The 26,256-nt window shown below is 37.6% G+C and overlaps 1 protein-coding gene across 3 annotated transcripts in view; it reads right to left on the bottom strand.

Annotated features, from left to right (window-relative positions):
• The window catches only part of csmd2 (CUB and Sushi multiple domains 2), a 364,389-nt gene that overhangs the window by 50,407 nt on the left and 287,726 nt on the right, over nucleotides 1-26,256 (bottom strand). For all 3 annotated transcript variants that reach the window (XM_083523463.1, XM_083523464.1, XM_083523465.1), the window contains exons 38-46: nucleotides 25,199-25,317; nucleotides 24,852-24,921; nucleotides 22,350-22,466; nucleotides 21,585-21,794; nucleotides 20,230-20,418; nucleotides 15,442-15,619; nucleotides 11,723-11,868; nucleotides 11,525-11,605; nucleotides 9,256-9,369 (exon numbers count right to left, since the gene is read on the bottom strand). In XM_083523463.1, coding sequence (XP_083379589.1) covers nucleotides 9,256-9,369; nucleotides 11,525-11,605; nucleotides 11,723-11,868; nucleotides 15,442-15,619; nucleotides 20,230-20,418; nucleotides 21,585-21,794; nucleotides 22,350-22,466; nucleotides 24,852-24,921; nucleotides 25,199-25,317 — 1,224 coding nt within the window. The remainder of the gene's footprint in view (nucleotides 1-9,255; nucleotides 9,370-11,524; nucleotides 11,606-11,722; nucleotides 11,869-15,441; nucleotides 15,620-20,229; nucleotides 20,419-21,584; nucleotides 21,795-22,349; nucleotides 22,467-24,851; nucleotides 24,922-25,198; nucleotides 25,318-26,256) is intronic.

Below are 26,256 nucleotides of genomic sequence, written 5' to 3'. Positions count from 1 at the left end.
TCCACTGCAACATTTGGTTATTTAAGAAAGCAAGCAGCCAAGCATCAGTACAATCGGGTCAAAACAGTTCAAATTCCTTCACCACTAACTCTCCAGCTCTAAAAGCAGGACTCCTGACATGGAGAAAAAACATATAATATTTGACAAATTCATGTCAGGTTCTGTTTACTTCAAGGTATGTGTGTATGTATGAGAGAGAGAGAGAGAGAGAGAGAGAGAGAGAGAGAGAGAGAGAGAGAGAGAGAGAGAGAGAGAGAGATAGTGGTCTCAGTTCATTTCATTTGAAAATGGAATAAGCTCTTGCAAGTGCTGAACTCAGGTCATTTTGGAAGTCGAGCACATGGATGTGTATGAGTTGCCTGGAAAAATAAATACTGCTCAGCCTGTATAATAAGTATCCTCGCTGCCAGGAGAAATGATGCTTCATTTAGCCTGTTTTTACTGTAAAAGTGCATCGGTTCCCACATATATTTCCAGGCTATCATTGTAACAGGAAGAACCAAGCAGTTTAACAAACATGTCAGACAGTATGTAGAGGTCAGTAGTCTAGCTTTCTTACGAATCTTCCCTGTGAAAAGGCAAAAAGCAGACCATGACACAGTGCTATTGAATTCTCAGTTTTGACAGAAATTGTTTATATTAACACACTCATTCTAATGCCATTGATTAGATTAGAGTCGCAATAGTCACAGTCAAATATTTGCAGAGATGTTATGAAACAAGGATCATGCCATTTTGGTGATATGGGGGTGATCAGTGTCTGTTTCACAGAGAACTATCTGTTCAGCTTATTATGATAATGCGGTAAGTAAAAATGTGATAAGAAAGAAGCTTTTGATAAATATTTCAGCGTGCCTGAATAAATCCAAACCCCCTGTGACAAATTTACAGTTTCGCTTTTCATGATCTGTGACCGACACAGGCCGTGATTCGTGAGCACATCTTGGGATTTAGGGGTTTTAAATACTTAACAATGTCTAAGAGATTCTGTAAAGGTTTATCCTGCTCTAATTTAATTCTGTAAATGAATTTTTTATTGTTTTTGGTGCATCGATGTTGCAATGTACTTAAAGCACACACAGACAATAATCGACACAAGACAAACTGGGCTAGATTAAAGTAACATAAAAAAGTCAAACAAAGTCAGTATCAGAAGGCAATCAAAGATAGAATACTTGGAAACTCAGGCGTTTAAATTCTAATATGTTGTGTTCAACAATGACAATCACAGTCGCTTTTACTGTGTGTGTATGTGTGTTTGTGTGTGTGTGTGTGTGTCTGAATACAGGCTACACCTACAGTACACTAATTCAGATACATTTAAAAGTGACATTTTCCTTAAAAAAAAAAAAAACGTCCCTGTACTGTGCATGAGCAAAGCGTAAGACACTTCTTACCCCTGCCATTTATTTACATTTCGGCTTTTGGTTGTTGATGTTGCGGCAACGACTAAAAACACGCCATCATTTTCGAAAGCTTTTGTTTTTACAGTAGAGTAAAATGGCGTTTTAAAATGTGTGCACTTTGGAGAGGATGTATTAATGCAATGTATCAGAGTGGACATGGGAATAGGTGCGCTCAATCGGTGACTGTGAGCGTTGCAGGTTGTGGGCTGGTGTAATTCATGGCAGCCTTGTTTGTAATGCTGCAGTGTTTGTTGGAAAATTGGAGTTTGCTGAGCCCTGACAGTAATGACATACCCAAAGGTGTGCAGAGTGGACTCTTCACAGGTTTTTTTGGAAGGACTCTACAGTATGAGTGCTATGTAACAGGCAGAGCAAAAGCTCTAGCTGTGTATGTTACATTTAGGTCTGAAAACATATCAAATAGACCAAACCTTAACATAGAATAATTTTGAACAGTTACCTGTTGGCCAACAATGGTACAGGAGGAATTAAACCAGGAAATCTCGTTTTATTATTTTATTATGTGCCATGTAGCAGCCCAAACTAGAATTTACAGACATGTTGCTTGCTTGAAGTACTTGCAAGGCCATGACACCTTCACACATTTATCTTTTAAATGATCAGGCTTTATGCATGAGACTGATCTCATCACTTCACATTGGTATTAGCATCCCTCTTATTTATGCCGTGGCTGTCTGAATAAATGACAACATGGAAAGATACAGTTTCACCTCTGACATGTTTCTTATATTCCATCTCATTTCTCTAGTCACAGAGGTTATAAACTATATTCTCTGAAGCTGACTAGAAGCTGGACAGAAAAATAATCACTATTAAATATTCATGACACTTGGATTTTGGGAATGAAATATAGATTTTCCATTTCTTTGCTCTCTAAATCAATCTACTGCCGCTGCATTCCATAACAGTCTAGGATATCCAGATGTTTGGATAAAGGTTTAAAGTAGAAGTAAGTAGAAAGTTGGCTTCTAATTCCTGCTATCTATTTATGTGAACAGTCCAGGAATGCAAATATTGATCTAATAAGTTTAAAATACAGTAATTGAGTAAATATGGAACTAAATCCAGTCAATGTCAGTTGCATTGAAGATAGACACCAACTATTATAATGTTGACAAAAAGGCAGCCTGTTTCATTGTAATGATGATGTATATATGCCCATGCTCTCTGTCCACATAACAGCATAGATTAAATATATAAAAATATCTGAATATATATGTAAATAATGGCAGCATTTGACCTCAAATCCTCAGTGAAATGATGTCAAACCTGTCTAAAAAAACCCTTAGAATTTCCCAAATCTGCCATGTAATCAAGGTCTAAAAAAGTAAATGAATCAGTAAATGAATGAACCAATGATTGAACAAATGACCGAGCAAATGAAAAAAATAAATGTATTTATTTTGATTAAAAATAAATTCAATCAGGTTGCCAAATTTCTTTCGGCTGATAATATATTTATAAATATACAGAAAAGCAAAAAGCTTTTAAAAGGTGTAAAGTCGACTTCACAACCGTATTTGCCGTCATATTAAAATGGGTAGAATTTGTGAATAGAATACTTACCCCTGACTGAAGGAGACACCTGTCACTCAAGATATACAGGAAGAACTTCAGGCTACAGCAGTAGAAAGTCTATTAATTTGTGTGAATCTACAATAATTTTTTGTCCTTACTGTGGATTTAAATATGGGGTTCTGCCCTTCATGTGGAAAAAGTCTCATGCTTTTAAAAGATACATGGCAGAAGATTTGGTAGACACACAATATCCAACTCCCTGTATATCTTTAGTGACAGATGTCTCGTCCAATCAGCAGTATGTAATACTATTTGCAAACTATATTGTACAATGTTCTGTATACGTTTTGTCTGAATTGTTGTTGTGTCTTCGGACTTGGTATTTTGGTTTTATATTTGTTATTAAAAGTCATCTTTTTCCTTATTGGTTTCTTTCTCTGTGCTGTTGCATAACTAATAAGGTTAATTATTTTTAAACAGAATACTAAAAAAAGGTCAAATAAATCAGTCAGACTACTGTTAAAATCCTCCTGTCAATCAGCCATATTTTGCTTTGATCTTGGTAATTATGTCAGGATTAACATGAACATCATTTCCTATCACTCCCTGCAATTCACAAGAATAGTCACATGATCTCCCACACTACTTGTCACCCTTATTCAACACAAGGTTTCTTTCCATGTCATTATTGTCCACAATCTGTCTTCATGCTAGGGTTATGGTTTCTTTGATTTAAAGTCTTTTGTACCTTATTAATACAAACTCCCTGCACTTGCATACACTTCTGTTCACATTACATGGTAACGTAATGAATTGTAAGTACAATTCATTTTGAAAAAGAAAAAAAAAAATTTCATTGTGCAAACTGCACAATCATTAATGAGTGAGAGTATTAATAAGCCCTCCTGACTGAGCAGATCCGACGCAGCTTTCATGTACTAATGTGCTGAGCAAATATCGTGCCCCGGCAAGTGTACCGCTCTGACACGTCTTATTTATGAGAGTAAAATACAGGGGCCTAAGAACCTCACTAGAGCGCCAGGGGATATAAAAGGGGCACAAAGTTTCATTAAATCAAAAAGGTAATCACAGAGGCATATGAAATGCTCATGCTTAACCATCATCACCGCATGAAGAAATATGTTTGCAGCTAAGCATGGGCCCCGTGAATCAGTTCAATATTTACTACATATAGTAGGTGAGTTTGTCGGCGCTGCATAAACAGATGATGTGACTATGCATATAATGACCTAGATCTAAACCGGGAATTACATAAGCTGTACCTGTACACTAATGACTACACGAGGGATCTAATTCTGAACATTACAGCTGTTTGGAAACTTTCATATTATAATGTGTAAATCATTATTTATGGTGACCTCGGTGTAAGGTACAGATTAGTCATTCAGCATAAATAAAAGACCCGAAACATAAGCAGGATGACAACATTTAGCAATAGAACACCCAGGTGAACTGCTAAACTTTTTCTCTCTAAGCAGGGCCATCACTTTTACCCTGACTAACTGATAACTAATGACAGCAGAAAACAGGATGTAAAAAGAAGGCAAATTAAGTGTCAAATTTAAAAGAACACTTTTTGGACAAGAGTATTTGGATACTTGACTTATAAAACCATATGTCAGACTTCCCCAAACTGTTTCCACAAAGTTGTACAGGATGTCCTTGAATGCAGAAGCATGTAAGCTTCCTTGTAAAGCCCACCTGGCCAAACCTGTTCCAGCAATACAATGTTCCTGTGCACAAAACTAACTTCATGCAGTGGAAGATCTTGTGTGGCCTTTTAAAGAGCTCTGACCTCAACCCTACTGAACACCTTTGTGGAACTTTGACCGCACTCCAGGCCTCCTCACCACAAGCACAATCCAAAATCTAGAGGAACCTCTACCCATAAGAGTGAAGGCTACTATAACAGCAAAAGGGGGTTAAGAAAAACAATGTAGTGTCCATATTTTTTGTACATATAGTGAAAATGTGAGTCCCTGGTACTGGTTGGAAATGTCTACTGATACCTATTAACTAATTTATTACTCTTACTGATTAAGCATGAAAAGTGATAAATAAAAAATGTTATTCAGACCTTGATATGCAAAACAAATCGAAATAACAGATGTCACAACTTTCACCATCATTATGACTATACCTTCATGCAGCAATCTAACTCTGAGTTTAAGACATCTTTAGAACAAATCACACAGCGACTAAACTGTGCACACGGAACACCCTTTTATTTTTGAGGCTTTCTGCACCAGTGGCATTTGTTGCTTTCTATCGATTTCACCCTAGGGGGGCTTTTAGTTCGGTGGTACACTATAATGCTGACTGTAATGCTGGTGTGAACAGACAAAAACTCTTATACCTGCACGTACACTAGCTAAAATAAAATACAATTACACCATAGATAATCATGATTCAGCATTCAGGCTATAATTAAGGCTATAATTATAGCATTTAGTAGTAAAAGGTTTACAGTAGAATAATATACACCCATCAGGCATAACTTTAGGGTCACAGATCAGGCATAACATTATTGTCAAACTCTCACATCCTTACGCTTGTCCATTTTTCCTGCTTTTAACACATCAACTTTGAGGACAAAATGTTCACTTGCTGCCAAATAATATCCCACTCACCAACATGTGCCATGATGAAGAGATAATCAGTGTTATTCATTACACTGCTAATAACGTTATAATGTCGTAATGTTATGTCTGATCGGTGTACGGTCATGTACTTGAATATTTAGCAAGTAAATACTTCTACATAGTTAGCAGGTATATACGTGACATTGTTTAAGTATATAACTGGGTGTTACAATGCTTATGATCATGGCTTGTTAATGTAATTTAGTGAGTAATTCAATAATGTGAACTTCAGCGCTGCTTTGCTGAACACGGATACACAAGTATCTATATAATTATATTGTGGGTGGAAAACTTCAGTATCACTATGACTGCAGTGCTGGGGGGTGACACTACTGCATGAAACGCACAGCAGAAATGTTTAACTAATGCAAATTTGCAATGCCGTCCTCCAGAATTCCTCCAATGCTTCAGCTGGGACAATGCTTTTCTAAGGTTTCTTTGGAAGATACAGATGTCTGAATTTTTTATTCATTTTTTTGTATGTGCACTGTATGCGTCAGTGAAAAACGGTTGTGATTTCTGTTAAGCAGAGATAGCAAACGGAAGCCACTGATGACCTGGAGGGAGATGAAAAAAGCCAGAAAATGATGAGAGTGTACAGTGAGACTCTGTGGACGGTGATATGGGGGCAGCTGCAGCCTGGATATCTCTTGCATTTCAATGAGCTCTGCCTCTTTTTTTCTTTTTCTTTTTCTTTTTTTTTTTCACTGCCTTGCAGTTCCTACTCTCCCACTCCCTTTCTGTTTGTCTTCTAGCCTTTATTATTCTTGTTTGTCTAGACTTTTCAAAACCGTATGACTTTGCTTGTTTGATGAAGCAATCCTCTTTAATACTCTCTTTTTTTTTTTTTGGTCAGTGTGTCGTTCCCATTGTCTGTCTAAAAAAGAAAGGGAAAAAAAAAACATAAACAACAATCCCCAAAAAAACAAAAAATATGATATGCTATGTTCTTTAAAATCCTTTGCTTCCTTTCTTCTTTTGGAAAGAACACCCCCTCCCGCTCTCTCTCTTTCTCTCCTTCTGCTGTTTGATGAAACAGCTTTTATATAATATGACAACTGAACGGAACATGTGTCTCATGACCCCTCAATATAAAGCCCCTTTTCAGAGAGCTGGTGTGATTAACTGCCGCTAACCCCCAAATAACGATAAGAAGGATTACTCCAGTTAAAACCCAGTACTCTGGAGTGAAGGGTGAGAAGGTCACGTATGAGGCTACGTTTAAAGGAAAGCAAATCAGGCACTCCCGATTCCGCTCTGGATCTCCTGCTCCCTTCTACAAGTTCCAGTTCCAAACCATTCCTGTGTATATTTAGCTGCATATATTAGGCCATGTCTCTTCAGTAAGCTGTCGTCAAAGTCTGAAAAACAGCTGCAGTCTTGTGTACGATGCATTGCCAATAAGAAAAGACCAATCCCTCTGTGCACCACATTCTGAGTGAGGATACACACAAAAACTAAAACTGTGTGTCCTCACAATGTCCGCCTTTTTTCCTTTGAGTTACTTAATGCTCAGGTTAAACGTAGCAGTAGCATAGAATTAATTATCTGCATTCGCAGCTGTAGGAGGTGGATGAGGCCATGCTCAGTGGTTAAACCCCTGATTTACTGATCGGAAGGTCAGAGGATTAAATCCTGGTATTGCCAAGCTAAAACTTTTGGGGCCCTTGAGCAAGGCCCTTAACTCTCTATGCTCCAGTGGTGCTGCAAAATTGCCGACCCTGTGCTCTAACTTTAGCTTCCTTACTACACTTTGATATGTAAAGAAAGAATTTTACTGTGCTGTAAATACTTGTACATGTGACAAGTATAAAGTTTCTTTCTTTCTTTCTTTCTTTCTTTCTTTCTTTCTTTCTTTCTTTCTTTCTTTCTTTCTTTCTTTCTTTCTTTTTTTCTTTCTTTCTTTTTTATGTCATTCAAAATTTAAAAAATTGTGTGTGTCTATTTAAATAGTATCTTTATTGAATTTATTATAACACAGTAAAAGTAAAGTTCTTGTCACAAAAGTAAAACTGCTTCATAATTTATCTGGCATAAAACTTGTACCTAGAATGCTGAGGCGGATTAAAAGGATTAAAAAATCTTTATAAAAATAAAGCTTACTAGTTCATTCTATATGAACAAATTGATGTTGAATCACATACAGTGAGCCATGAATTATTTTTTTTTTGTTAAAAAAAAAGGACTTAACAGCAATTCATCATTAATTCATTTAAATTATTCATGAGCGCTTCTTATAAATAATTCAAGTTTATTTGGTGGGCTGTGAACAGCTGAAGTCAGTTGAACAGAAGAGCGAGTAGAAAAATAAAAAAGGCTGCGGAGCTCTAAACACTGAACTACTCATTTCACTCAGTGTGCATGATCAGGGGACTGAATGCAAGTACTCTTGTACATGAAAAAAGTCATTTTAGTTCAATTAAGCAGGAATTATTCTACCGAGATGCCGAACCGCTGTGCAGAAGCGGGCTAAATTGTCATTTGAGTGATAGCTCCACTGTGTTTCCATTTAGAATCTCCTGAGTTACATGTTGAACCAGTGCTGAGGCTGATGCTCCTTCAAGGAGACAGGAGAAAAGGGTATAATGAAAGAGCATAATGACGAGGTAATTTAGGCAAAATGAAACTGGCGAGAATGAAGAGACCTCAAGTGCAGTGAAATGTTCAGATTTGGCTAGTTAATGCTGAATATAGTATTATTTCCTTAAATGGATAATATCCTTAAATGAATTATGAAATAGAATCCAGTCTCAAATGACCTGCATCACTGACACTGTTACAGTCATATTCCAAAAGTAGGTAACACATGATAATGACACAATATGACAACATGACACAACAATCTTAATGATTAGATATAGAATTAAGAAAAGAAAAGGAAGAAGAGGACAAAGAACAAAAAAGAGGATGAAGAAGAAAAGGAGGAGGAATATGAAGAAAAGGAGGAGGTGAAAGAAGAAGAAAATCTTTTCAAATAACCACCAAAAGGACCTCTATTTCAAATACATTATCTGGACTAATGTTTGTGGACACCTGCCAATGAGAATGGGATGTGCTTTTTAAACAGTCCACATTTAGTCCCCATTTTCTGTAATAATAAGCTCCAACCTTCTGGGAAGATGTTCCACTAGATTTTGGGGTGTGCTTGTGGAGATTTGTGCATTCATCCATAAGGGTGTTAGTAAAGTCAGGTTCTGCTGTAGGGTGAGGAGGCCTGGCATGTAGTCAGCATTCTAATTCACCGTAAAGATGTTCACAAAGGTAAGAGCTCTTTAGCCACTCAAGACCTTCCATTTCAACCGATGTGAACCATGTTTGGAATCATGATGGAACAGGTTTGGGTCTCTAGTTTAAGTGAAGAGAGAATTTAATACTATTACTATCAATACTACTATATTGTGGTAAGAGTTTGGGGAGGAACCACATGGAAACTCAGGTGTCCCAATACATTACTCCATATAGTGTGTTATTCCGATTCCCTGCTATGCAGTTTAACTTGATGAAGGTCACATGACTGGGGAGGGTTGTCTATAAAACCCAGCATCACTAAATATTTATTGGAAGACAGTCTTGAGGTGTGTTTGTAGTCAATGAAAGCCAAACACTTCATAACACTAAAATATGCACAATATAACACCAAACCTTACCATCACACGAAGGTGGAGGTCCTTCGAACTCCAGATGTGTGCCCAGACGGCAGGTTAAGATGCTGTTTCCGTTCAGGTGGTATCCTGGCAAACATCTGTAGCGCACTATATCACCTGCGGAGATTCAAACGGCGCAAAATAAACCGTGTTGAAATTTCGGACATTTATTTGTTTATCCATCTCAACGCACGCCTGGCACTCTTTAACAGACAATCAGTTCCACAAATAGACCAGAACCTTACAGAACATCAGCCGCAATGACGGGTAATTTCTGTCTTTGCCCAAGGCTTAATGAAGTGCATTCTCCTTTCACTGTCTGATATAATGACCGTAAGGATAGTGGGAGGGATTAAAGGACAAAGGGAGGCTTGACATGAATGCGCTATGGTGCAATTAGGGAAACAAAACAGCACACTTTTTCATGCTTTCCTTCTGAAAAGAGAAGACCTGAGACTGCAGGAAGAAGTTTTGCATGAAATCAGGAACAGTGAAAGAGAACATCATACAAAGGGTCTTCCCACTATCTTTACTTAATGCTTGAACAAATGGAATGGATTTAGCAGCATGTTTAGAATATATCCTTTAATTTAGCATCGGAAAGCAAACTAGCCAACAGAGGATAAGTGTGTGTGTGTGTGTGTGTGTGTGTGTGTGTGTGTGTGTGTGTGTGTGTGTGTGTGTGTGTGTGTGTGTGTGTGTGTGTGTGTGTGTGTGTGTGTGTGTGTGTGTGTGTGTGTGTGTGCGAGCGTGCCTGTTTACTACTAAGACAACAGTTTTTGCAAAAGCACTGAATTAAGCTAATGTAGTGAATAATCAATGATCAAAACAGCAGAGAAGCAGTGCGGGTTAGTGCCAGAAATAGAACGCTGTTTAATCCTCCAAGGAGTCATGATTACATGAGGAATTTGCAACAAGATGAATTTGCATCGGCCCAAAGCGACTCACTTAAAGGAGCTGCTCATTTTCAGAGCAGGGAGAACAGAGATAAACTTAAAACCTGCTTCAAACCTTATATAAGCCTTTTTTCTTCCTACACTCAGAATAAAATTAGGTTGTTGAAATTTTTTAAATAAAAAAACACATTGGAATATGCAAAAAAGGCCTCATCATTATTACATTATCAAGACAATTAAATAGCATCTTTTGTGGCACGTGGGAAGTTTTGTCACCTCACAGAATCTCTGGTTTGATCCTGATCTTGGATTTACGTCTACACTGAGTTTCGCATGTTCCATCTGCATGTTTTTAGTTTAACAAAATACAAGCAATTAGGTGGACTACACAACAACTCCCATAGGTGTGCATGAGCTTATGATTGTATTTATGTGTCATGTGCCTCACATAGGCTTTGGATTCAGTGTAGTTCTGACCCAGATAAAGTGGATAGAGCAAAACGATTAAATAATAAAATCCCATATAAAAAGTGCATGCATTTCTTACAAATGCGTTAGATTTTTATGTTTTAAATACTACATATACAGTCTTTTATTTCATTGTGGAATGATTTATACACAACATTTAGCAGGCGAAGTTTCCTCACTGTAATGGAAGGATTTTTACTAAGAAACACTCAAAGACTAGTGGAAGCACAGGTGAACCGCTGGGTGAGTCCAATTCGAAAATAGGCAATAAACACAATGCCGGTAATCAACAATCTCCCAGAAAAAAAATTTTCTCTCAGCATAAATAATGACGTCATCTAATGAAACTTCTACACATGGTTCGTTTTATTATATATGTGCATTTTGTGTAACAGTGCTAATCAAAATCTGATTACCAGAATCATAAATTAGGGGAAAAAAGAGGAAATACAAGATAATCATGCTGCTTTAAGCAGCACAATGCGATCTTCTGTTTTGAATTCCGTATGAACCAATTTGCCAGTTCTGGCAGTGAATCAGCATATCAGCACAGTCCTCTGGGATTTGTTGTGTTGGCGGTGAAGCAGCTTTCCCTGCTCAAAGTGAGTTCTGGAGAAGAGTGTGTGTTGGTGCTGAGGGAGGTATATATGTGTGTGTGTGTGTGTGTGTGTGTGTGTGTGTGTGTGTGTGTGTGTGTGTGTGTGTGTGTGTGTGTGTGTGGCTGCCTCTGCTATTCTGGGAACATTATTAATGAGAGGCGCTCAAGCCTGAAAATGAACTGGCAGCCTGCTTCTATGTTCAAAATGTTCTTGGTACATTGGCAAAGGCCACACACTCGTACAGCACACATGCTCAAGCCTGGCACCCTTAAAATTAAGCTCAATGTGAGAATGAGATGGACTGCATACCTATTTTAAACTCTTTGCTAGCCATCAGGATTTCTGCATTGGGGATGATGGGAGGAGGTAGGCAAAACTGGAGTCTGTAGGCTGGAGTAAGGTAGAGAGAGCAAGAGAGAGAAAGAGAGAGAAAAAAAATAGCAGTGTTGAAGAACTAAAGAAACCACCTGCTTCGATTTGAATGAGGGTAGTAAGGCAGAAAAATACCTTGGTAGTTGATCTTGAAAAGGCCGGCTTTTTCTGAGCTGCTGCGGAACCGTATGAGGATCTGATTAGATGTGCTGCTGGGTGGGTCATAAGGCTCACCGTCTGTGAACACACCAAGTTTACGTGCATTCTCCTGTGGACCGTCCCTGTAGAGTAAAAGGAGAAAGGATACATTCTCTGTAAGCAAAGTTTTTCGAAATTATCTGAAAATACTACACACTCTGCGCATTTCTATCTGATGATCTAAAAAACCTATCTATCTATCTATCTATCTATCTATCTATCTATCTATCTATCTATCTATCTATCTATCTATCTATCTATCTATCTATCTATCTATCTATCTATATTTATTTATTTATTTATATATATATATATATATATATATATATATATATATATATATATATATATATATATATATATATATATATATATATATATATTTATATGGAATGGAATCCAGTCACACACATTCCTCTGAATATTACGGCCTCCACATTAAGTGCGTTTGCTCTACAGCCTCCAAATTCTCAATTGCTGGCTAGAACCGAGCAGTGAATTACTTTAGGAACTTACCCCTATCTTTCCCATCTCTCCATGCAGCTGAGGCAATTTGGCCGTTTCCCGATCCCAATTTCGACTACAGTCAGTCAGTTTAAAAACCGTCTGTTGGTGTCTCTCTGAGTGTGCGCTAGAGATTACACTCTCTACTGTGCATTCAGAAAAGCCTGTCTGGCAGGAGGAGTGCTTGGTGCATGTAGTAGTCATGCTGCCAGGATGGAGCATTTCCCTGGCTGTCTTCACAAACACTTTCAGCACTGAGAACAGGGCATTTAATTACATTACACCTTAGTTTCGTTTGTAAACACGATCAAACGCTATGCTGTACTGCGCTACAATGTACAGAACTACAAGGTTGGTACAATGCATTGGTAATGCACTTTGGAAAAGGCATGTTTATTCAAACAAGGGCCGGTGCTTCATCTGATTGCATACATACAACTAAATACTGTCTCTTGCGTTTACAGGAAAGCAATCAATGATAGCATGCGATGATTCCCATCCCAAAGTGCTTTTCAATAACAGCATGCCCTGTAAAGTTCTATTTCTCTTCTGCAACAATTTGCCAATAATTAAATTTTTGAATAAAAAGCTGTCTGTTTGTTTAAAAAAAAAAGAACACACTAATTGCTCTTTACTAACTATGCTTATATTTAATGCTGACTAAATGGTTCCTGCAATCATTCACACTGTATACAGGGTTTCTGCAGGTTTCACTAAGTGAAAATTAAGACCTTTTTAAGACCAATAAGAATGAAATTTAAGATCTATATCATAACATCAAAAACACACACAAATACATTGTTAGCAACTGGCTTTAACCAAGCCATTAACTAATTATTTTCAAGCCAAGTATGGCTAAACCTTTTTTATTTTAATTAAAATCCGTTTTACGTCTGTGCCACAATCAAAGAGAGATTCGTGCCAATAAAAGAAAGCTGATTAGCTGTTGCATGTTGGCCTCATTTGTAGTCGTAATATAGCAAATTATATTTGAACTAGCGAAAGGAGGAACTACAACACCAAGCAGACAGACAAACAAAAAAACCATTCTAAAGTGTTGCATGAGCATTTCTATAAGCATTAGAGGTAGCGATACAGTAAAAATGATTTATTTATTATTATTTATAATTATTTATTATTATAGACCTAGAACCAAATTTAAGACTTTGTAAGGCCTAAAATTGATTCTTACATTTTTTATATCTTTTCAAGACCCCACAAAAACCCTGTATCTAGTTAAAACAGACATCTGATCATTAACCCATTAACTTATTAATCATTTTAACCTCTTTTTGAAAATATGGTCACCGTTTGCTCTAAGAAAAGAACTACCTCTCTTCTGGAAAGGTCTAACCCATATTGTGGAGAACTGGAGAGGTCGGGAACGAATTCTAGATGAGGACGTCTGGGGTGCAGTGACTGTTCCAGATCATCCCAGTGGTGTTAATTGTGGTTGGGGTGAAGGCTCTCTACAGGACACGCCAGTTCTCTTATGCTCAGTTTCCCAGTTTTGGTCTAGTAATTTAATTGGTTAACAATTTTAGAATGGTTCCAAAATTGCTTATATTTAATATTAAAGCACTAGGGTGTCTCAATTTTTGTATCACTTCACTTGCCAATGCTCACTACAAAATGATCAGCAGGCATGGCTTTTCAGCAATGGACAAATGTATTGGGACACCAGACTTCCTCAACTGTTAACACACATTTGGAGGCACACAACTGTATATGATGTCTTTGGATACAGAATAATTACATTTTCCCTTCACTTGAACTTCTTCTTTTGGCTGCTCCCATTGGGGGTCAACACAGCCAATCATCCGTCTCCATACTACTCTGTCCTCTACATCTGCCTCTTTTAAACCAACTACCTGCATGTCTTCACTTACCACATCCATAAACCTAAATTTAGATCCATAAATTCCTCTTTTCCTCCTTCCTGGTGGCTCCATCCTCAGCATTCTCCTACCGATACACCCCATGTTCCTCCTCTGCACATGTCCAAACCATCCCAATCGTGCCTCTCACCTTGTCTCCAAAACGTCCTACATGTGCTGTCGCTCTAATAAACTAATTTTTTATCCTATCCATTGTCGTTACTCACAACAAAAACCTCAACATCTTCAGCTTTGCTACCTCCAGCTTCACCTGCTGTCTTTTACTCAATACCACTGTCTCTAATCCATACAACATCTCAGGAATGCAATATAGAATGCAATGTTCAAAAAGAACATACGAATCTAATAGTTGGGTGTCCACATACTTTTATTCATATAGTGTATTAATCAAACCTCATCAGGTGAAGGTGGAAAGGAAAAATGGGAGCTGATTTTCTTCTAAACGCGCCTCTGACTAGCAAAACAAAAATAAGCAAAACATTTAGCCATATTGTGTTTAAAATATTACTTCCTCAATTAAAAATTAATATAAAAAAAAACAATTATAGTAATATACATATAAAAACAGCACGGAACACTGCGGTATAATGAAGGGGTAAATGATATTAAATACCCGGGTGCACTGGAACCTAACTATCACAAATGCTGATACTAGGCTGTATTAATGCAATTTAACTGAGAGATCTTGAATAACATGGGTAATTTAACACTAGACGTGAAGACATAAGTAAGACCTGCACTAATAACCTGTCTCTGAGAAACAGATGTTCTTGAAATGGTTACCCTGTTCTTCCCACAACACAAACAGAGAAGCTAGGAGAGTGATGAATTATCCCCTGAACTAAAGCTTTGGCTGCTCACTTGTCCAGCAAGCCATTAAAGCACAAAGGGAAGAAAAAAGGGCATGAAAATTGTAGCACTGGAAGCAACCAAGGAAACAAATGTGATACACAAAAATCCATTACCAGCCTTCCAAATCCAATTTATTCTTATAGAGAAATTTGTACTTTGCAATGTTGACTGATTGTTGTGAATGATGAGCATGCCACATGATGCAGTCATTGTTTACACCACTAATAGGCAGGACATGGAGGACATTCATGGGCAACGACAACACTAACAGATCAGAGCTGTGTGCTGTGCTACAGTATGTGCCCACATTCTATTACAAAGCGTTTTTAAAGCAAGCACAGGACCTGTCTCGGCCATTGTTCGCTTTATAGTCTCTATCAGATAGCAGTTACAGTAGCTCACCATACAGTAATGAAGTCATGTGGCCCGTGAACCTGCAGCAGGGTGAAATTCAGGCGCACGCCCAAGCCAGGGGCCACCGTGATTAACCATGTGCAGTCTGCAGAGCTTGGGTACTCTTCTGGATAGCCTGGAGAAAAGATGGTCCCGTTGTCTGATGCAATATTCCCTCCACAAGGCACTACAAGGCAAAAGAGAAATAAATCAAAAATAAACAAGATGCCATGAATGAGAAATTCCACAAAAGCAATTTCCAAGGGGAATCAGAGAAAAATGGGAGTCTGCTTTTTTCCTGACACTCTTCCCCTAATGTGACTCACCATGGCCTAGGATTAAGTAAGAAAGCCTGTTAGCATGCGAGGTCTGGGTCGGTATGTTCGGGAGAGATAAGAGAATAACCTTATCCAGAGGACAGGAGAACCAAAAGGGAGGTGGATTGACATAGATACTGACTTAAACACAAACCCTCTGGGCAACCGAACATACCCAAGACGGGGCTCGTTTCCTGTACTGCATTTTTATTTATTTTTTTAAAACAAGGAGTTACGCCACAAACGTTTCCAGAAATTTGAATATTTCTCGAGTGTCTTAAATTAAACCATGATCCTCTGCCTCAGTTGTGCTGGATTTGTAGGGAGACAACCAGCAGACCTGGACTCTAAAACTTTACCAGCATCCTCCTGTAGCTCAACACCACCTAATGCGGTACGCCCGCTCCCCTTGCCTCGCCTTCCAAATGAAGTATTGATCAAGCCATTGATTAAAAGTACATTATGCTACTGAGGAGAAACATGCAGCGATTGTATTGATCAGCTCAGGGCTGGGTGGAGGAGAGGAAAGAGGAAGACGACTTGCTAACTTTGGTGACTGAGTCATTCGAGGTGGAGAGCGTGCAGGAAGATGTAGGCAGGTGTAAACACGGTGAACATTGATCACACTTGTCATGCGCAGTAGAGGAACTCTAGTACATGACAGCACACACAGAGCAAAGTCCTGAATCTAATTTGTTATGGAGAGTGTGTAAGGCGCCGTGAAGGCCTGTCTGTCAAACAAAGTCTGGCAGGGAACGTGTGTGTGGGGGGAGAGAGAAAGAGGGCAAGAGTTGACTTTTTGCTTCTATCAAAAATGTCACTTTGTTTTTTAAGTGCACTCTAAGCATTTTCACTATGTTTCTGATCAATACGCAAAGACCAAGGGTGAAATGCAATAATGCTCGAACTGTACCAATTGCTATCGATTTTGTGCAGTGATAAATACTGCAACCTTTTGTGGAAAGTGTGGAAAAAAAGTTTAGCTTCTCATATTTGCCCTAGTACTTTTTTTTCCCAGTTTCACTTTGAACACACAAGGGACATCCAGGGCCGATAAAGAAAGTATGTACATCGCTGAAGTTCGAAAGCAAGCACCAACTTCTATTCAGTAGATGACAAAAAAGTACTTCATGTCCTTCAAGCGCAATAACAATGTTCTCGTGAATCTAGTACAAAACATCAAAAGGTGAACATGAGTGTCTTTTAAGATTATTGCTTGTCAACTGGAATTGAGGTAATCTCAAAAGAAATTGTGGCGGAATTCAAAGGAAATCCTGCGATAACGTGCTTTCTGTGTCGTATTATACAGGGAAGGTCTAATGGTTGACCCTTAAATAAAATTATTCTGTTCTTCACATTTACATTTACATCACCAAGCAGCATGATCCAGGCGGATTTATTTTTTCTGTGCATTAACATGTTTCCTTTATATTTTCTTTATTGCCATTAAAGTATATGAAGCGCTCCTGTGAGATTCACGCAAGTATATGTTATCCCTCAAATGGTGGCTTTTGCTTTTTTTTGTTGTCTATGATGATTTATTTATGATTGGTGGCTTTGAAATGAATGTCATAGCAGTGGCCACACTTTGAGATTTTAATCAGAATTTTCAAGCCGGAACTTTTGTCATTGTCTGTCTTTGTGTTTTCTGATAGTAAATCAACTGCCGGTGAGCAGGTCACATTATGCATTTAAAAACCGCCTCATTATCAAAGGATTCTCTTATGATTATAGTTTAAAAGCTACGTTATACATACTATAAAGACAAAAGTATTGGGACACCTGCATTTTTCATCCATATTTGATTCTTCCTCAAACTGTTATCACAAAGTTTAAGGCACACAGTTGTATATGATGTCTTTAGATGTGCAAGAGTTAAATCTTCTCTTCACTTGAACTAGCAGACTCAAAACTGTTCCCACAAGGCTATGTCCCTGTACACAATCCCAACTCCTAGACGATATAATTTACATGGGTTGGAGTGGAAGATCTTGAGTGGCCTGCTTTAAAGCTCTGACCTCAACCCTATTCAACACCTTTGGGATGAATTGGAACACTCCTCACCTCACCTACATCACCGGACTTTACTAACACCCTTGTGGATGGATGAACACAAATCTCCACAAGCACACTGCAAAATCTAGTGGAACATCTTCCCAGAAGAGTGGAGGTTATTATATCAGCAAATAGGGAATAAATGTGGAATGGGATGTTCAAAAAGCACATACGAATCTAATGGTCAGGTGTCCACATACTTTTGGTATTAACCAAATGATTAAATGTTTTTTTTTTAATGTCTCACTACATGTAGTTTTACTCATTAAAACAGAGATATATTAAATTAAAAAGGTGTAGAGAAATCATGTATATATATATATATATATATATATATATATATATATATATATATATATATATATATATATATATATATATATATATATATATATATATACAGAACTGAAATAATGCCACTGTAATAATGTGTGAAAAAATCTACTCGCTGGGCCAGAAAATGGCCAGATTGTACACTTTGACTGAGTGTTGACATGGAAAAGCATCCGTCTGGTCTTTGAAAACTTGCTTCTGCTATGTAAGCACTCAGTCATTTCAGTATGCCTTGAGGTCCTGCACCAGTATCTCATTGCATGCAGCATCTTCCTGTTTCGTCCAAAAAATCTGCTGATGTGACGCTAGCAAAATATAGTGGTTTTATATTTATGGATTCCCTGGAGCCCTGAGTAGAATTACTCTACAACTATGCAGTTATATGTGCCAAAAGACTCATAAGAAGCATAACACGTTCCTTAAGAGCAGTGCTTATGTGGCTGCATGAAACCTGCAATGGCACTCCATGACAACTGAGGTAAATGTGGAAAGAAAATGTATCAGGGCTTAATAAAAACCTGGCATACGATTTATTTTTAGTTTATTTTGGTAGGATGTGATTTTTGTTGTGTTATGAAAATGTGGGATGTTATTAAAAACAGATTTTGTTTCTTAGTTGCCATTAAAACTGACACTTATTGACTATTAATACAATCTAGTATAATACAGATATATTATTATATATTAGGTATAATACAGGTACGAATACAGTCATCAATCTGATTATAGAATGCCAATGCCAATTAGCCCTCAAAATATATGCAACCTCATGTCAACTCATGTCAAATTTCTGTCACATCAATACTGACAAAAGCAGTCTGTATGACAGATGATGCCTATTTTTAAATATTATTACAGATTTTTGCAGCCTGTCATGAAGAATAAAATAAATATTAATACAGTAGTCATGAGTTGATAGACCTCTTAATACATTGTTGATGAAAAGTTATATTGAAAAAAATCCAGGCAAGCTTCCTAACACTGTTGTATCACTTCCTGCCTTAATATAGTTCGTTTGTGTGATTCACTAGATGCTACTAGGACATCAGTGGAGAACCACAAAAATCTTTTCAATGCAATTGCATTTTTCTAGCACAACTTTAAAATCTTACATCCTGTATCTTTAAATATGGACATACACCAATCAGCCATAACATTAAATGTCACTGTCAGGTCACATGAACATCACTTGGGTGGTATTTTGTATAAATACATAAATAAACACACATTATAAATAAACAAACAAACACACACACACATATATATATATATATATATATCTATATATATATATATATATATATATATATATATATATATATATATATATATATATATATATATATATATATATATGTGTGTTTGTTTGTTTAACTTTTGTTGACCAAAAGTTTGGACACACCTTCTCATTCAAAGAGTTTTCTTTCTTTTCATGACTATGAAAATTGTAGATTCACACTGAAGGCATCAAGGGCTATTTGACCAAGAAGGATAGTGATGGGGTGCTGCGCCAGATGACCTGGCCTCCACAGTCACCGGACCTGAACCCAATCGAGATGGTTTGGGGTGAGCTGGACCGCAGAGTGAAGGCAAAAGGGCCAACAAGTGCCAAGCATCTCTCGGGGAACTCCTTCAAGAATGTTGGAAGACCATTTCAGGTGACTTCTTGAAGCTCATCAAGAGAATGCCAAGAGTGTGCAAAGCAGTAATCAAAGCAAAAGGTGGCTACTTTGAAGAACCTAGAATATTCAGTTGTTTCACACTTTTTTGTTATGTATATAATTCCATATATAATTTCACATGTGTTAATTCATAGTTTTGATGCCTTCAGTGTGAATCTACAATTTTCATAGTCATGAAAATAAAGAAAACTCTTTGAATGAGAAGGTGTGTCCAAACTTTTGGTCTGTACTGTATATACATACATACATACCTTTGTTACCTTGATTGCAAATTTCAAATGCTTGGATTTCTGTACATGGGCTATAAAATAACATGCAAACATTGCAACCAAAAACAACCTGCCAAATAAAGCACTAGAGCATTTACATCCTTTCTGAACATGGTTATTAAAAATCTGAATGGACTGTACCTTCACACCGAGGAAAGGGATGATCCCAGGTACGGGTTGTACCATGTTGACAGGTAAGAATGGACTGACCCATTAGTTGATACCCTGGGTAACACTCGAAGGATATGGACTGTCCTACATTGTATCCAGCACCCACCACCACGCCATGGTGGAAAGGTTCGGGGTCGGAACATTCTTGTAGCTCATAAGCTAAAAACAAAGGCATGAAGATATAAAAAAACAATTTCAGTAGTCCATCAAAAACACGACTCGTCAAGAGTTCAAGATTGGACTTTTCCGCCTATAATAATGTTTTTGTGATTGCAGGCAAGATCGATATGGACTTGGATTCTGTACACAGCAGATGACTGTTTTTTTTTTTTTTTTTTTATCAACTGAAGGGACTGACTGTACAGGAAGTTTAATTCCCTTTCAGAAATACAATTCCGTCGAAAGTCTTCGCAAGGCTGAGGCGAGGACGCTGACCGAGGCTTTTAAATAACAGAGCATTGGGTAATGAACCATTTTTGGTGCTGACTACCAGCTCAGAAAGGTCACAAAAAGATCACCTGAAACAACATCTGGAATTCTTATGGATGGCACACAAATTGCACATTTTACTCAACGAAATATAAGGTCACTCGGTGGTTCTTCATATCGGAGTGCGACCGGTATCTAATGGCAGTACCTGAAAGACATTTTATTAAAAGCATTGCAGAGGCTATATGGGTCCTACTTAGAGTTTAAAAAAAATAAATAAATAAGCAGAAAACCTCCTGCACACCCACCACAACCAATTCAATTTTAAAATGCCAAATCACTTAAGAATGTATGACGGGGTAAAAGACATTCAGGGATAGAAATCTTACTAAGGAAATTGATTTCAATGGATCAAAGCATCTTTAGTGCTCAATAAGCCATGTGCTGAATAGGAAGTCTGATTTATATGATGATGCTCACATAATTATGTAAATATTGATAGCGCTTTTCAACTCGGCAAATGTTCATTCCGGCGCCGGTTACGCTTGCCCTTTCTGGGGTAACATTTCATTTCAAGCCATAAGAATTACAAACACAGTTCAGGACCACAACATTTTTGTAGCTCCATATAATGAAGCCTGTTACTGAAAAGGACTGATTGACTAAGAATGTAAATAACAATCAAAGCAAATCAATTCATTTCTTTTGTTGCATGCTGTTGGATTCCAGTATTGAATTGTAACATTCAATTGTAACTGGTAATGCTGCCTTCTTCGTAGAAATACTGCGATAAATATTCTGCCCTCGGCTTTTATAGTGTCAGACTATTTTTTTTAGTTTGATGATTTTACACTCAAACCAACTTTAATGAAAGATGCACATTCACGCATTCTTACCCTGATAATCGAATCGGAATCCTGGTTTGTTCTGGGAATGGTCACTGTGAAAATACACTGTGGTTTCATGAGACGTTGTTAGAAGGGATGCCGGGACATCCTGTCCGCTGAATCGGCCAATCACAGTGCTAGTGTCAAAAGGGCCGTTCCTGATCTCCAGAAAGTCATGGTTGGCCTCAGATGAGAAATTCAAAAACTGTATGTGGGCTCCTGTTTAAATGAAACACAAGATGGAACAAACAGTAATAGTTGACACTTTCATATATATTTTAAAAACAATTAGATTTGCTCTGTATTTCATAGTTCTTTTGTTTCACCCCCTAATAAAAAGGTTTTCTATTTTACCCGCAATCCCATGTCGGTGTCTTCACCTTGGCATTCAAAACTTGCTTGAAAGTGGTGAGTGAGAAAAAAAGCTCTTACGCTATTGTTTTTACTGGCCAACTATCGAATCTGATTATTAGCTCTTGTGGTTAAGAGTGCAGATTTTCTCCCCTATAAAGCACCCTTGTAGCTCCACTATCAATAGTCCAGTGTAATGCTGGCATAGCAGACGACCAGTAAGTTCTCATGAACCATTATAAAGATATAAAAGAAAAAATTTCATGTAATTATTAATTACAATAAGGAATGCTAACTACATTACACATATTTCAATACCCAAAAACATTTTCATGTGTTTCCAAAAAAAAAAAACCCTCAGGAATGATATGGATATGTGGGATGTTATTCATACATACATACATTCAGCAGTCTTTTTCTTACCATAGCCGACTGGCAGGTAGATCCTCCAGGTGCAGTCACTGTTACTAGGGTAGTTTCCGGGGAAACCAGGGCTCAGGATGGTCCCTTCCATCTCTTCTTTGATCCCACCACACTGTGCTGAAGGGATGGAGAACAATGCAGGAAAGAAAAATGTGTCAGAAAAAAATACGCAAAATGATATAGATTTTCAAAACCCACCAGTCACAAGCTCTTGTGCCGTGTTAGCCTTCATCACCTGTAACATCTATTCGCAGGAGTTGTGCAATTCCTCTATTTGTGTTAGCTGACCTTTCAAAAGCATCAAAAGCCTCAAGCTGCTTTGATTTCAGAAGCTGTTTTCCTGTTTTCTTTTGGGAAAGTCCTGACACCTTCTCACCCTCTTCTCTTTGTGCTCGGTGTCTACCATATTGATTGATTCCAACATCACTTTGATTAAAGCCTTGGCAAGGCTCTGTGAGTAGAACCCATGATCCCTCATGGAGAACAGAAAAGGCTCAAAGTGTTCCGCATGTCTGGACAATCAAAAGCTCTCAGGAAACTGCTTATGCCGGTGTGAGCCATGACGCTCTCCAGTAGTTCCGCCAATCGCCGCGTGAGACGGAACTAATTAGTACAGAGTGGGTCACAGCCATTACTTATGTTTGTCAAGAGCCATGCAGAGCGATAGTGACATGGCATTCATGTTCCCTCCTCTCTCTCAGTTTATCTTTAACACACACACACACACACACACACACACACACACACACACACACACACACACAAATTCACTCAAGCAGTTTAGTGGAACTGTATCTATAACAGACATGGTTTGATTAGTGTTTACTTGCACAAGGCCTTGATTTTGTTATTGCGGTGGAAGAAGGTCCCACCTGAGAGCTCACTGATAGATGAGTGGCCTTGAGGACCCTTTAATGACACGCCTGCAACCATGGCGCTGAACACTTATAAACTGCTGGAAGGGTTTCATTTGAATTAGACAGATGGCAGCAAAACCAATAAACTTCTTACTGTCAGAAGCTGTGGGTGGGCCGGTACAGACTTGTTTGCATGAAGAGTGTTTTATTGGACGAACATCCATTTATCAATCCTGGGGAACTTTATGAATAACTTACAGCTGAATCACAATGTACTTGGATTTTTAGCAACTTTTGAATAAGCGAGTGTGTGGAATGGGGAAAAAGTTACAAGATGACACATGGTATACCAGTTTAAACTGAGAGCGATGCATTTATACTGAGAAGTACATTTCGGATGGATAGTAGACAGTTGTGGAAGCAGAGACGGCATGCATTTCTTAAATTTTGCAATTAAAAGTGAGAAGTAACATTAAAGCCGTCTTAATGACAAGCGCGAGAAAAGCTGGAGGATATGAGTGAATTTATTATTGTTGTCTATTTTCTCTCCATCATCCTGATCCTCTTCTCGTACATTGCATTTCCATTTTATGATTGTCTGTCTGTGTGCTTCAATGTTTGTTTTTTTAGAATTTCCCTTTATTTATCATTTCATATAAAACTGACCTCTGACTAGGCAGGTATCCTGATAGTCTTGAACTAACTTGTTTGTTGAAGCCTGCATTTTATCTTTAAAAATCCGATCAGCTCTTTATTTCTTTTTACCTTTTATTGTTCCCCCTTATTGTTATTACTGTTATCTAATGGACTTAGCACCTCAATAACCCTGAGCTCATACAATTTCGATTGGATAATCCTGTTTCAACATAAGCTTCAATATAGCAGCTGTAGCCAATAAACATGTTATTGAACAAACTAAGTTTTTTTGTTCATTTTATAACACAATCAATCAATCAATCAATCAATCAATCAATCAATCAATCAATCAATCAATCAATCAGCCAATCAATCAGCCAATCAATCAATCAGCCAATCAATCAATCAGCCAATCAGTCAGTCTGTCTGTCTGTCTGTCTGTCTGTCTGTCTGTCTGTCTGTCTGTCTGTCTGTCTGTCTGTCTGTCTGTCTATCTATCTATCTATCTATCTATCTATCTATCTATCTATCTATCTATCTATCTATCTATCTATCTATCTATCATGGTTATGAGCCAAGAGGAGCAAAATTGACCGCTTTTCTTGCTGGAAGGACAGAGGGAAGGACAAGATGTTGATCACAGTGACATAGCTTATGTAGTGAAAGAGACTAGATGGTACTGTTCAAGTGTTATGCTGCCCTGTGACATAGCATAAGCAGTGTTTGGAAAAAATATGGTTCACTGGCTTTGTGTCGAAGGAAGCATGTGTTAGGTGTTACGCTTCCCCATTTTCAAAGAGGGAAGATATAAATAGGGAAGACTTGGCCGATGGAGTAATAATTATATATTATAGCTGAAATTACTGCACAGAACACGTTCTTAAAAATGTATGTAATCATCTGGGCTGTAGATGCTTTAATAAGCATTCGGAAGTATTTTGGTTTTAGAATGTTTAAAACTTTCTAGGTAAAAAAATAAACCAAACAAAAAAAATACAATACTACATACCAATGCAGAGTGGCGGAGGATAATTCCAGCGGCGCACCGTTCCTGGCATGCAGGTGATATGTGACACGCCCTGCCAAGAGAACGACATGACAATGAAGCGATTTGACCATTCGTTGATTAATCCATTAGTTTATTAATCCCAGCTCACTTCTACGGCAGTGTAATTCATGTCTCGCTCAGCATGCACTTTGAAAAGAGGTTTGATCTGGGTTTTTTGGCCATAGCTAAAAGAGAAGTAAACCTCAAAGCGAGCCTCAAAGCTAAGCCCTCAAAGCATCACACAAGCTTCAGAAATGCTTCTTTTCAGTGGGAAGGTGTAGTGAGTGGTAAACACTTAGCCGGCTCACCTGTAAAGTGTATCCGGGATCACACTGGAAGGACACGACATTGTTTATCTGTAAACGCTCTCCCACTTTGAAACCATTCATAGGTAATACAGGTTCAGGACAGCTTGTGAGGGACACCGCTGAAAGAGGAAGACATATTAGATGTTAAGAGGTTTTAATTTAATTTAATTATTTGCACAGTGCTTTTAACAATGGACACTGTTCCAAATCAGCTTTACAGAATTTAATCAATTGCAACTACAAATCTTATCATGAAAAAAAATTAATCCATATAAGTTCATCCCTATTAACAAGCCAATAGCAATGGCGGCAAGGAAAAACTCCCTAAGATGGTATGAGGAAGAAACCCCATTACTTCACCTTTCTTCATGTCACCTATGAATTAATCAGCAAGGTTTTCAAAAGCATCCCGAAAGTCTTTAATTAATTTAGAAGTTATTCAGGTCACACGCATAGAGAACAATATAATATAATATATTAGAAAACGATAGATAGATAGATAGATAGATAGATAGATAGATAGATAGATAGATAGATAGATAGATAGATAGATAGATAGATAGATAGATAGATAGATAGATAGATAGATAGATAGATAGATAGATAGATAGATAGATAGATAGATAGGCAGACAGACACCTGTATTAGCTAATGTTTATTATACCCACGAGTAACAATGAATTAAGTACAACAAACATAACAAACAAATAAATAAATACATTAAATTATTTTCCTAAATGGAGTATTTTTTATTTGTAAACATTTGCTGGTTCCTGTTGCGCAACATGGGCTAATTAATTACTTTTTTCTTTCATCAGGCTTGTGACTGACACCAATCCACTTTCTCCCCCTCATCACTTCATACACTTTGTAGTGTATGGTTAGTATGATGAGATATAGTGTATGATTAAACTATAATATATATTTGTTTTTTGCATCTGCAATTGTTCTTTGTAGAATTGTCTGGTAAAATTTTACAATTTGGACTTTTCTCCTTTTTATAATTTATGTAATATGTTGCTGGAAGAATTCACAGGGAATGAATTTCATTATATGGT

Source organism: Silurus aristotelis (genome assembly GCF_946808225.1).
Source record: "Silurus aristotelis genome assembly, chromosome: 21".
NCBI classification, from domain to species: domain Eukaryota; kingdom Metazoa; phylum Chordata; class Actinopteri; order Siluriformes; family Siluridae; genus Silurus; species Silurus aristotelis.
Note: the sequence above shows the minus strand (reverse complement) of the source record. Positions and strands in the feature narration are given on the sequence as shown.